This window comes from Phocoena sinus, chromosome 11 (assembly GCF_008692025.1).
Source record: "Phocoena sinus isolate mPhoSin1 chromosome 11, mPhoSin1.pri, whole genome shotgun sequence".
NCBI classification, from domain to species: domain Eukaryota; kingdom Metazoa; phylum Chordata; class Mammalia; order Artiodactyla; family Phocoenidae; genus Phocoena; species Phocoena sinus.
In genome coordinates, this window is record NC_045773.1 from 22,623,715 (window position 1) to 22,637,044 (window position 13,330).

The window sequence follows — 13,330 nt, forward strand, 5'->3', positions numbered from 1 at the left end:
TCATGTAAATGTGTGACTCCAAGGCAAGGGTCCTCCATGTAGTAACTTGATAATCCATGCTGTTTCAACCCTCTGACTCCACCGTCTCCACATGTGGCTTCCAGGTCCTTGCAGCCACCGGAAAAGGGTGCTGGAGGGTTGCTGGAAAGTTTTGGCACGCTAGGTGCAAGAGAACTGAGAATGGAGGGGAACACATGGATAGTGGTGCTAGTCTGTTGCCACAGGAGTTTTCAGTGCTTCATATAGCTTGAATATATTGTGGTTTAATTAGCTGGTCTCCTATTTGATGGGCATTTAGGTCACTTCCAACTTTCCCCTTTATTATGTACAACACTACACAGAAGAGCCTTATATGTATCCCGGGTACACATGTGACTGTTTTGCTAGTTTAAACACTCAAGAAGTAGACTTCACAGTTCAGAGGATGTGGGTGTTCTGGTTACCATCAGTGCTGTCACATTGTTTTTGAAGGTGGTCATACTGGTGTTTGATTGGCATGGTTAGTGTATGAGAAAGAAATACCTTCACCAGTGACATTATCAAACTTTCATTTTTTCCCCCTATCCAATGGCAGCTTGGTTCCTTTTGGCAAAATGGCTTCTCATTTTTGTTTTAATTTCTATTTTCCTGGTTATTAGTGAGTTTTTGATTCTCTCTCAGACTCTGTTATGCTGCCTGAGTGAAGCAGGACTGTGGAAAGTCAGGCTGAAGAAAGGCAGGGAGTGCAGAGAGCCAGTGGGCAGATGTGGCTCACACGTTCTCCCTTTGGGGGCACCCAGCTCAATGGCATTTCTTTCTATACTCCCTTGATCAATTTCTTTTCCCTTCCATGGCGATATTTCAGTACTCTTTACACCTCTGATTTTAAAACTGCGGGGTGAAGGACCCTTTCTCAGTCGTGTCATTTTTTTCTGTGGAGCTGTCTAATTTTGTGTTTTGAGTTTTCTTGTGAATTTTTCCCTGCTTAGTCATTGTCTTTTTATCTCTTGGTTCTCTTTGTCCTTTCCCTCATTTTTCATTCTTTTTCTTCTGTCTCTGCTCCCTTGTTCCCATTGGCTGTTAAATCTTTATGTGCTGCTTTTCTTTTAAGTTGTATTTTCCCCTTCCCCTCCAAGCTTAGAAATGCTTGCTCTGTCAAAGAAACATGGAAGGGAAGGGAGCAATGGAAAGGTCAGTGCACAAATCTAGAAGTAACCAAACCCAGGGGCCCACCCCCTGCAGCTGTTTTGAGAACACGATGCTGTTCCTGATATGGTCACTTTGCCAAAATCTGTATGAAAAAAAGAAAGAACATTGGAATTAGTCCATTTCTCATTCTGCCTCTGGCTCACTGTAGGATCCCTAGGCATGTTACTTCTCATCTTTAGGCCTCAAGTTCTCTGACTCTAAAATGAGGAGGTTGGATCCCAGTAGTCTTTCTATACCTTGGAACCCCAGTATATGAAACATGTGACTTCCTGGGAAACTGCTGCAGATTAAGAGTCCAAAGTCACCTTTATAATCGCCCACTGCCATTCCTCTTCCCCTGCGATGTCTTGAAGGGGCGCCTTCAAAATCTGTGGAGCAACAGGTCATTTAATAGGAGTTAACAGGGAAGATAATTCATGACAAAAGTATTAGAACAATTAGAATCCATACAGGGCTGGGGAGGCAACCCAGAGACTGGCAACATTAGGAACCTTCTACCAGCCTGAGGAGTGGAAGGAGTGGAAGGGGGTGGTGTTGGCAGAGTCCAGGCCAGCTTGTGGGCGCAGGAGTCACGGTGGCGAGACAGCAAGAGTTGGAGTTATGGAAGGAAGGGCTGTCTGGAGGGACCTGAGGCTTCAGAGGAGATGCAGTCACTGTTGGAGTGGCCACCTGACTTAGAAAGAGGAAGCCGAAGCCTGGTATCTTCTTCTCACTGTCCTATCTCCAAACAGTCTCAAATTTAGGCAGGAGCCAGTTGCAAAGAACACAGTTTGAAGGCAAGCAGGCAAATGACTGGCAGAAACAACTGAAAGGCACTGGGTCAGATGATCTTTAAACTCTCTTCCATTACATTCCAGAGTTCATAGATTCCCTGTAAGATTCCTGACTTCTGCAGTGAAGATATTAGTCTAGGGTTTTAACAGGTCGCTCTACCTAGGAATTGGAATAAACTACTACTTCTTCCATTTTAGAGTCTTGGGACAGCACCTGCTCACATCTCCACTTCCCTCCCTCCCAAAGCCTGGAGCAGCTGCATTTTTCCTTACGTGCGCTGTGCCAGCATTTCATGAGAATCCTATTCCTGGTAGATTTTTGACCTTTTGAAGACAGCAATATGATCTTGCTCATGCCAGTCTCAGTATTTATCACCGAGAGGCCTCTGGGAATGTGGAGCCAGAGTACAAACGGAGGGAATCAGTAGTATTACAGTCGAAGCTTTGCAGTTTTACAGTCACCTGTGATAGTGGGCCAGTGACTAACCTTCAGCCTGGGTTTCCTAAACGGTAAGATGGTTTTATTAGGACAGACTAGGTGCTATAGATGGGCTAGGTTCTGCAGCAGCAACAGATGATCCCCAGAATCTCAATGGCTAAAAGTCCACAAAGGTTTATTTTTCACTGCACATTCATTGTGATTTACCTGGGGATGTTCAGTCCTCACTTTTAACCCCTGGCTCATAGATCAGCTACCATCTTGAATATTGCCAATCCCCAGGTCGAGAGAGAGAGTGTTTGGGTGGGTGGGAGGGTTGACAATCAAATGTTGGGCCTAACATATCACGCACCATGTGTACTCATGGCCTGATTAGCTGGAACTAGTTACGTGGCCTCACCTAACTTCAGCTAAGGCAAAGAAGTACCTGGAAGGAGGACAGTTAGGAATATTTGTTAGTTTTCATTAATGATAGTTACAGAGAAAGATAATAATACTTCTCATGATTTTTGGGCCGTTAGATAATATAAATACTGATTGTAATAGCTAACCTGTAGGAAATGCTCCGTCAGTAATAGGTAGGACAGTTATTACTGTTGTTATTATTATTCAGCAGCATGCTTTACACCATCCTTCTACTTAGTAACTGCTCTTATTTTTTCTTCCCCATGAAAATGCAGAAGTAGACTTAACTTGTTCCTGTCTAGACATATCACAAATTCTTAATTAATGAAGTTGAGTTAATGAAGTTTTAGACCCAGTCAGGGACCCTACTCTTCCAAGTTTAGGATGGACAAATATAGGTAGTTATTCTGTAAAACGATCACTTTGTGGAGTGATAGCTTGAGTATCAGCAGTGGCTTTGGAACTATGTTCACTGTGTTGGTTTTCAGTTGAAGAGCCACAGGCTCTAAGCAGCTTTTCATTTTGAGTCAATGCAGAAACAGTCAATATGTATTATATGTCTATGAAGCTGGTCTCTGGATCAATTGCAATTAGTTTGCAGCAGGTTGCATTAACATATCTAAAATTAATCCAGTGAGTGTTCTGATGAAAAGAAATTGACCATGACCACACTATGGCTGTTTTTAGTCTCTCTCAAATGTCCTTTTCAAACAGTATTTCTTTTTTTCTTCTGTTAATGGCTTTAAATTGGTACGTCAACATAAACTTAATCTATTGATCCTTCCCCATTGGCCTTTTAAAAGTGGTCCCAGAATATGGCACATATCATGTTCAATCTCTTCTTTCTTTAGGGGGCTTTTACTAAATGCCTCAAACTGAATTTTTTCTTGGCATGTTACATGAGGTGCTATTAAGACTACTAAATTGACGAGTACATTCATTTTTGAATTGTTGTGTTTTTCAAATTACTAATATTTCATCAAGACTTAAAAATTCAGAAATAAGAGTAACAAATCATATACAGTTAACAAATTATATACAGTAAACAGTTGTGAGCACTGCTTGTCTGACAGTTTATTTTTATCTTAGCATTATCTGTTTCTAAAGAAGAAGTGCAAGCAACTTCAATTTTAATAACATCATTACCAATATTTATAAGGATGGAACAAAGACAGAGCTTGAGGCTTGATCATGTTGAAATTTGAATTTTTTTACAAGTGTGTGTAAATTATATTTACTTTAGATCTGAAGGACTTTTACTTTTTTTAGAGAAAGTCAGTTTCTGGAAATGAAAAGTTATCTATATCGGGACAAAAAAGACAAAAGGCAGGATTTATTTATTTGGCTATCTAGCTGGTAATTTTTTAGTATCTTCTGTATGCCAAGCACTATCACATTCTTCATAAAGACACAAAGAAGTTGAAGGCACACTCTGTCCTTGAGTAGAACCCAGTCTTGCTCTAGGGTTCTGGAGCCTCTTTGGAATGCCTCTCTTCCAAAAGAGCTTCATGAGTGCGTTGTAGCTTGGAGATGCCAGAGAACATGCCATTTTTAAGGACACATTAAAGGTCCTGAAAGCTAGTGGTTCCATGTGGTAAAGCCCTGTGGGCCTCAGTTTATGGTCTGCATGGTACTGCTCGGACATCCACTGAGGTCCTTGACTGAAGCTGCTGGGAGGTATGTCAGGTGATCTTCCACCACCAGTATTGTGAGCCAGTTGTGTGATTGATTTTTTGGTTGGTTTGTGCATTAATGGCATCGTTATCTTACCTCTAGTGAACTATGATTCCTTTGCATCATAACTCATGGATAGAAATGAAACAGTGTATTCATTTTTTTCTTTTCTTTTAAAAACAAGGCTTATGGATTTGATAGGGAATGTCGATCTTATTCTAAAGCGTGAGAAGAATTTATTTGTTCATGTCACTCCGTCCTTTGATTATTTTCTTCCAGCACAAATATAAACTAATTGATTAGTGCATATTGGAAAACCACTTTCATGTGATTCTCACGCAGAGTTACTTTAATACACAAATTGCAGTTTTTAGGAACTAGTAGTTTCATTGATGGTGACTTTTTCAGGTTACTGTACTCAACTTTAGTGTGTGAAAGAGATAATCTCATTAAACACATAATGACTGTACCTAGAGTCCATTAAAAACCACAACAAAGAAGTGGATTAGTCTGTGGCCCACTGACCTCAAAGAGTTGAAACAAATTTCCTGAGATACCTTATGATGATTCATGCTGTGTGTACAGTTATTAAAATAATGCTTTGAGCTTTGTTTGGAGTGGAGATGGGGGAAAGCATATGCTATATAACAGAGTCCTTAACATTTTTTAAAGTAACTTTTTACTGAAGTCCTTATAGACTCACAGGGAGCTGCAAAAATAGTACAAGAGTACACAGGTGTACTCTTCCCCCAGCGTCCCCTAGTGTTGACATATTACATGGTTTGAGTACAGTATCAAAACCAGGAAATTGACCTTGGTACATTCCTGTTAACTAAATTACAGACCTTATTCATTCAGGGGTGTGTGTAGTTGTCCTTAACATTTTTGATTAGAAAAACAAGCATGAGGAATTCATTATAGATTTTTTTTTCTTTTGCCTCCAAAATCTCTGTTGCTGATTGCCTTCTGAGGGTACCTGTAAGACTGGCCCTATAAGTTGACTGTTATTTTTCATGCTGTTGTAAGTCTCCTTATCTCTCTCCCCAATTTCTCTAGGTGGTTCAGTTAACCCCCAGAAGATGGTTGAACCTGCACGAATACCAGAGCAAGAAACTAATGTCTGACAACGGAGTGAAAGTTCAAAGATTCTTTGTAGCAGACACTGACAATGAAGCTCTGGAGGCTGCTAAGAGACTAAGTAAGCTAATTCATAGTAGGTGAAGTACGCTTGGCCAAATTAGTGAATTCACAGGTAGTGGTTTCCCACTAGTTAAATTTCTTTGTCACCGGTTATACTAACAGTGACAGGTATAGTGTAGAACTTTGAGTTGCAAGGGCAAAATGCCCAATTAAGAAAACTTTATTCTGTTACATGAGATAGCAGCATATGGGGTGCCACTCACTCTATGGTAATTTTTCCAAGTCTCTCAGTCACCGTTTCACCTAGTCCTCTTATCTGTGGTTTAGTGGCTGCAAGAAAATTGGTTGCAGAGTGTAAAGTGTCAGAGAGAAGCCCGTTGCAGGGTAAGTCAGGCAAGACAGTTGGCATCCTTTATTAAGCCTCTTAGAACATGCGGAAAGTTTCCTCTGAGCGACTGGAGGAGAGAAAGGGAAGAATGTGCATTTTGAAGTCCTTTTTTGTTTTTTTTACATCTTTACTGGAGTATAATTGCTTTACAATGGTGTGTTAGCTTCTGCTTTATAAGAAAGTGAATCAGTTATACATATACATATGTTCCCATATCTCTTCCCTCTTGCATCTCCCTCCCTCCCACCCTCCCCATCCCACCTCTCCAGGCGGTCGCAAAGCACCGAGCTGATCTCCCTGTGCTATGCAGCTGCTTCTGCTGACTTTGGTTCAGTGTTTTGCTCTTTCATTTATCAGCTCTGTAACTTTGCGTAAGTACCTTTTCTTTTCTGTGCCTCAGTTTCCTTGTCTGTAAATCAGTGCTAATGTGTTTACCTCCCAAAGCTATTTAGAGCCTTTAAGGGAGACTGCACACTGGTACATGGTAGAAAATCTAATCAGTTTCCCTAGTTATAGATTGAGAAATTAGGACTCAGATTTTGCTGTTTTTCAGTGAATATTCCTCCTTTTGCCATATAGACTCTCTCGTTGTCAGTCTGGATTAGCATTGTCCATTAGAAATATAATGTGAGCCACACAAGTATTTTAAAATTTTCTAAATCACCTTAATAAAAATAAAAAGAAACAGGTGAAATAAATTTTAATAATATATTTTGTTTACCCCAGTATATCCAAAATATTATCATTTCAAAATGTAATTAATATAAAACAATTTTCAAGGAGTTATTTTATATTCTATTTTTGTGCTAATGCTCACAAATCTGATTTATATATTACATCACCAGGACATCTCATTTCACAGTAGCCACATTTCAGGTGTTCGAAAGACACATGCTGTCTTGTGGCTACCCTGTCGGGCAGTGCAGATCTGGACTCTAGAAGGATGTGCATGTGCATTCTTTGCCTGCAATCTTGGAGAGCAGTTGTTTGCCATTAAAAAAGAAAGCATAGACCATCTGCTCACTGGCCTTTCCCAGGCAGCTGTAGCAAAGTTTGAGAGTGCTCTGTATTTCACTTTTCCAATTTTCTGTACTCTTTTAAGAGTAGACGATGAGGTGCTTTGGTTAGTAATTGTTCTTTTATCTCCCTTTCAGAGTTCCCCCTGGTGCTTATACGCCAGATCCTTTCTGTTATTTCAGTTGAAATGTATATTTATTTTTTCTTTCAACAAATAGTTATTGTCAACCACGTTTTAGGCCTGGTGGATGCAGCTGTGGAAGATGAGCAAGCCCTTTTTCTTCTTCAAAGTTACATTCTAGAAAGGAACAAATTTGTAATTTTCAGATGCTAAATGTAGAAATTGAGAGTCTATCTATCTATCTATCTATCTATCTATCTATCTATCTATCTATCTATATTTTTGTGGTACGCGGGCCTCTCACTGTCGTGGCCTCTCCCGTTGCGGAGCACAGGCTCCGGATGCACAGGCCCAGCGGCCATGGCTCACGGGACCAGCCGCTCCGCGGCATGTGGGATCCTCCTGGACCGGGGCACGAACCCGCGTCCCCTGCATCGGCAGGCGGACTCTCAACCACTGCGCCACCAGGGAAGCCCGAGAGCAGTCTATATTTTAAGAAATGAAAATTGGTTTTATTCTCAAGAACTATCAAAATTGGTTTTTATGGTTTAAAAAAAAAACAGTAAAATTAGACTTAAACCTGGATGAGAGTTCCGCAGTGAACTGTGGTAATAGACTCAGTAAAGGTTAGTATTCTAACATCATTACATGAAAGGATCGTTTTTGTTTTATACTCCTCTGGTTTGGGGATTGGGTAATGAGAGCAAGAAGTGTGGAGTTCAGGTTGGTCTTTGGTCCTCATTTTCCCTATTATTTTCTTAAATGTGCTGACACACTAGTAGTCCAGGTCTAAGGATCCTTCTTAAGGGAATTCTGGAAGCCAGCTGCTTAACCCCCACCCGCCTTAAGTGGAGCATGGCTAAGAGAATTTACCATTCAGATTTTCAAAGAGATTTGGACTTAACCGGACTAATTGGCGTCTTAGTCATGGATTTGTTTTATAAGCATTTATTTAGCCACCACTTTGTGGGTGGGAATTGTAGACTGTGTTTGTCAGACAGGATTTTTGCTCTGGAAGAATTAGCAAGGTGATATTTATATGCCAAGGCAGGGTGGACAGAGGGGAAGAGATAGGCAGTGAAGCAAGTTTAAATAAAAGAAAGTTAAATTTAAAAATGAAAATCAACTTTTAAAAAAGACATGTTGGTTCCTGAGGAGTGGTTTTTAAGGAGAATGAAACTGGATTGAGAATGATGTGGCTGCACGTGTGCCTTGGCCCATGCATACCTGTGATCATCCTTTAGATGGGGTGGCCCTGGGAAGGCCTCGCTGTGATCCTCTTAGAGCTAAAAGAGCATTTAGAGAACTAATCCGAGCACCTCATTTTCTGAATGAATGTAATCCTCCTCTTACTCAGTAAGTCGTTTTGGGAGAAGGAAGATGTCTGATTTTTGTTGTTGAGTAGACAGTTTTGGTCACAGGGGAAATTTATAGTACTGGAGAAGGAGATGGTACCAAGTCTAGTTGGTTAAACACGAAACAAGTTGATAGTAAATATGAAAGGAGGTATGCACATCATTGAGATTGCTTGGAGTGAGCAAAACGAAAAGAAGCTGGCAAAACTTCACCCTGTTTACGTCCTTGTCTCTGTAAGATTGACAAAACCAACAGCACAATTGGGAGTTTTACCAAGGAGATTTGAGGTTAAGGTTGAAGCTGGATCACACATATGTCTTTCTGACTGTCCTGAAAATGGGACCTCCACTTTATAATTACAGTATTTTAATGGGAAAAAGTTACATAGAAGAATAATATGTGTAACGTGCAGTAAGTGCTATATAAGATTTTATTGTTGTCATCGTCGGCAGCAGCAGCATATAATTCCAAAGGGTTCACTGCTGTCATGATGCAAATTCACAGACAAATCAGAGACATCTCATAATGAGTATTCTGTCGATTGTATGTTCGGAGAGTTCACATTATACTTTGCAAAGTTTGTAAATGATTGAAATGTATTTGTTTACCTTTCTACTTTATTGATATTTGAATATGTCTTGAAATAAAATGACATTTTATAAAATATTTTGAAAATAAATACTGATATTAGCCATGCCTGTGATTTCCATTGTAATCTCTGTGTAGATCATCTTACAAATCTCTTTCTTTGTGTTTAAAGTCACATTGCTGGTTTTCTGTTTGCCATCCACTTAAGGGTATCTCTGTCTTTCCTGGCCCAGATGGAGCTTGTCATCTCTTGGTTGCTCCAAACTCCTTCTCCCTCTTAGCTCTTCCTACTTACCCAGCTGAGATATCCCTGTGTCATCTTTAATGCTTCTCATGTCTGTCATATTCAGTCATTTGCCAAAGCCTGCCATTTTTAGTGCAGCGTCATTGTTTTGCTAAAGCAACTAAAGAGGCAAGATAAGGTTAAAAACTTGCCAAGGTTGTGCAGCTAATAATTGATAAAGATGGGATTTCTACCCAGCCAGGTTGGATTTAATCTCTTCTCCAAGCATTTTTCCTCTTTGCTAACTTGATGATGTTCTTCTTGGGAGATTTTAATATGTGAGTCAGCATTTTTAAGATAGGAAATGCATATTAATAAGATTAGAAGATTGAATTAAAACTAGATGTGGCAGGTTCTAAGGCACAATTTATAGAAACTGTGTAATCTGAAGATATTTTCTTAAGGATTCATTTTGTTGTGTCTCTTTGGGCAATAGAACGTTTGGCTGTGTAGTTATAGAAATCTTGTTAATTTGACCATTTGTTTCAAGTGGGTAATGCAAACCTTTTGTTTCTGAAACAATTCATAATGATAAGCTATTGAGCGAGATCCTCATTTTGTTGTACAGAAAATGAACTTACATCTGATTGAGAGAGTAAATTTGGTTTGGTGAATTAAGTTTTTAATATATGGATAATATTCATTTCTGCAGCATTTTTTATGAGCTACCTTTTGTAATCACACTTTCAGGAAGGAGTTGTTTCCTTTGCGTATAATTTTCTCAGGAGATTTATTAATTATACGGATTTCTCCTGTATGGATTACATTTAATGTATACAGTCAGCAAATAATTACAGAATACCTATTGTGTGCATGACTAATTTTTATGTTGTGTTTTATTTCTCTTTAAAAATGAATGAAGGCAGGGCTTCCCTGGTGGCGCAGTGGTTGAGAGTCCGCCTGCCAATGCAGGGGACAGGGGTTCGTGCCCCGGTCCAGGAAGATCCCACATGCCGCGGAGCGGCTGGGCCCGTGAGCCATGGCCGCTGGGCCTGCGCGTCCGGAGCCTGTGCTCCGCAAAGGGAGAGGCCACGACAGTGAGAGGCCTGTGTACCGCAAAACAAAAAAAAACAAAACAAACAAACAAAAAATGAATGAAGGCATAAGTCTTTGACATAACTCAAAAGGCCTGTCTCAAAGATGTGTATAAAAGCATAGACAAAACTTATCTAGGACCACCACTTTTTAGTTTTTGGAATCTCCACAGTTTATTAATTATTCCATTCATATTGATATGAGACTCTCAACATTTGATTAAGCAAGAAGATTGTATTTCAAAAACTCAGTTTTATTTCTTGTCGGGAAAGAAATTGAAGTGTGAATGGAGAAATTAATCTTTTCTCAGCTAATGACATGCTTCCTAAAATGGAGATACGGAGCTTTTTATTGAACTCGGCCAGCTTTGGAGTGCTTTCAGCTACAACGTGTTTCCATTCGTCAATATGATGACTTATTCTTTTCGTTTTATATAATCACATCCTAAAGCCTGGTGAATTACTTACACCATTAAGGAGTTGTACTTTATATAAAAAGGGAACTGCTGCCCATTGACTACTGATTGACATGTACTGTTAATCCTGTAGGCAATTAAATGCATAGTAAGCCTCCTTGATTGTTGTGGCTTTGTCATATCACATTATGTGGTTAGGATCTTGCAAAAAGATCTTCTTATAACCTTTGTGTTGAGATGGTGGTCATTATTGTCTTACAATGATGGGTGAGGATAACACTGATTACTCTGTAGTAAATCTTCTTTTTACCACCATACCAGCTGTCCATTATTTTGAACCTGCAGTCAAGAATGCAATTGCAAGGTTGCTGACAAATGCGGGCCATCAGAGGTTGAAACAGTGTCTACTTTCTAGGAATTGTGGTGGTGACTCATCCAGACAGAAGGTGTTTATCGTAGGTCCTGAGACAAGTAAATGCTCAATAAATATTATTGTTACTCACAAAATTTTCATTTGCCCGTGTTTACTTACAAATGCTCCCTAAAAGAACACCTGAATTGACCTTAAAGGCTTTCCCTGACTATGTTTATTAAGAGCATCCCGTTCAACAAATTGTAACCTTTAATAATATTTCCTATTGAATATATTTTGCAAAGAGATTCACCCTTTTTTATAAAATGTTCTTTTCTCTTCTTCCTAAGTCTGCACATATAAATGGGCTTGCCTGGTCATCTCCCTAGAATTCCTCTTTGCTAGAATGTCTTTTCCTAATTGTCTTGTGCTGTTCACTGAATAGAAGTAGCAGGAGACCCATCAAGTGAAAGGTGAGATTAAGACAGGTTGTGGGCAGGCAGGCTTTATGGGAGTGAACATTTAGCTTCCTGTCAGTTTCCTTAGAAACAAATGAGAACAGGGCTTTGAAAGTCTATACCTCAACTTGAATTTTGGCTAAAGCAAGGATTAGTTCTTCTCACATTTTAACCAATAAAAATAATAGTGGTGGGATTTAACCTTTGGCCTCTTGCCATGTTTCTTGCCTCATGGTGAGCATTTGGTAAGTGTGATTTCATGTAATCCTCATTTAAACCAAAGGGGCTTTCCTTTTGGAACTGGTTCCAAATATCACCATATCCTGTGTGTCTATGATTGTGTATTCACGGTGACTAACATAAGTTTTATTCAGTCTTTTCAGTTTGTCATTTATGGACTTATTTATTAATTTTTTTAAAGGTACCTCATTATGAATGAACAAAGAAGTTATGTACATGGTCTCGTTTTCCCGGTCTTTCCTATGAATTATTTGTGCCTGAGGTCTTTGACTCACCCCAGTGTATATCGTGGTAGTTCTAAATCTACAGAAGATACCTTATGGGGTTATAAATGTAGAAAAGCTTTGCCTGGGGTAAGTAGGCTTAAAAGCTAGCTTCTTATTATCCATCTGTCTGGACATATTGGCCTTTTTAAAGAAATCTTAAACATAAACAGATAAATCTCTTTTGATTATCAAAGGAATATGCTTATTATTTTGATTTTGGAAAATACAGAAAAGCACAAAGAAGGAAAAACCTCCTATAATCCCATTACCCAGAGAGGACCTGCCTTAAGATCAACATATTTCCCTCCATTTTTCTTCTGCATTCATTCAGTCAGCAACATTTATTTCTGTGCACATATTTACATAAATATAATTGAGAGAGAATGTTTGTTTTTAACTCTGGGAAAATACTATGCATATAGTTTTGTGTCCTACTTTTCAAAGTCCATATAATCACATGAGCATTACCTAAATATTAAATATGTTTTTCAGAAATATTATTGTAATGGTTGTATGGTAATCCCTAGATTGACTATATTATTTCCCACTGTGACTTACTTAGATTGTTTTTTCTGTTTTTGTATGTTAGGGAATTCTAGCTTATGTAACTTATAAACTGCCCAGTTCTCAGTAGCTTGATACAATAAGGAGTTCTTGGTCACATAAGAATCCAATATGGTGTTCTTGCTCTGCCTGTAAGTGGTGACTCACAGATCCTTCATCGTTTCACTCTGTCCTCTTCAACACGTGTGTCTCAAAGTTGACCTGGGGATTGTGTTTGTTTCAGTCATGTAAGAGGGGAAAAGAGCATGGAGGATTGCGTGTGGAAGTTTTGCACATACTGCATCACTTCAGTTCACATTCTTTTGGCTAAAATTCATCAGATGGTCACAGTGAACTGCAAGAGAGACTGGGAAATACAGTCTCAATGCATGCGTAGGAAGAAGAGGAAATGGGTTTGGTGATCCTGGTAGCAGTCTCTGTAGCTTTTAGAATTTGGGGGAACTTTGTCTCTGCTTCTTGGCTTAGAACGAGCATGGACTGTACAGTCCGAACATCATCCCAGGTCTCCTTTGGTTACTTAAGCCACAATTTACTTGACTATAAAATTGAGGCTAATAATACGTATGTCAAGGAATGATTCAGGTTAAAAAAAAAGACAAACATAGCACGTGCCTCATATAAACGAGGT

At 39.3% G+C, this 13,330-nt stretch overlaps 1 protein-coding gene across 2 annotated transcripts in view; it reads left to right on the top strand.

Moving 5' to 3' along the window:
- Positions 1-13,330, top strand: part of SUCLG2 (succinate-CoA ligase GDP-forming subunit beta) — a 269,606-nt gene that overhangs the window by 55,015 nt on the left and 201,261 nt on the right. For both annotated transcript variants that reach the window (XM_032649210.1, XM_032649211.1), the window contains exon 2: positions 5,536-5,677. In XM_032649210.1, the coding sequence (XP_032505101.1) occupies positions 5,536-5,677 (142 nt within the window). The remainder of the gene's footprint in view (positions 1-5,535; positions 5,678-13,330) is intronic.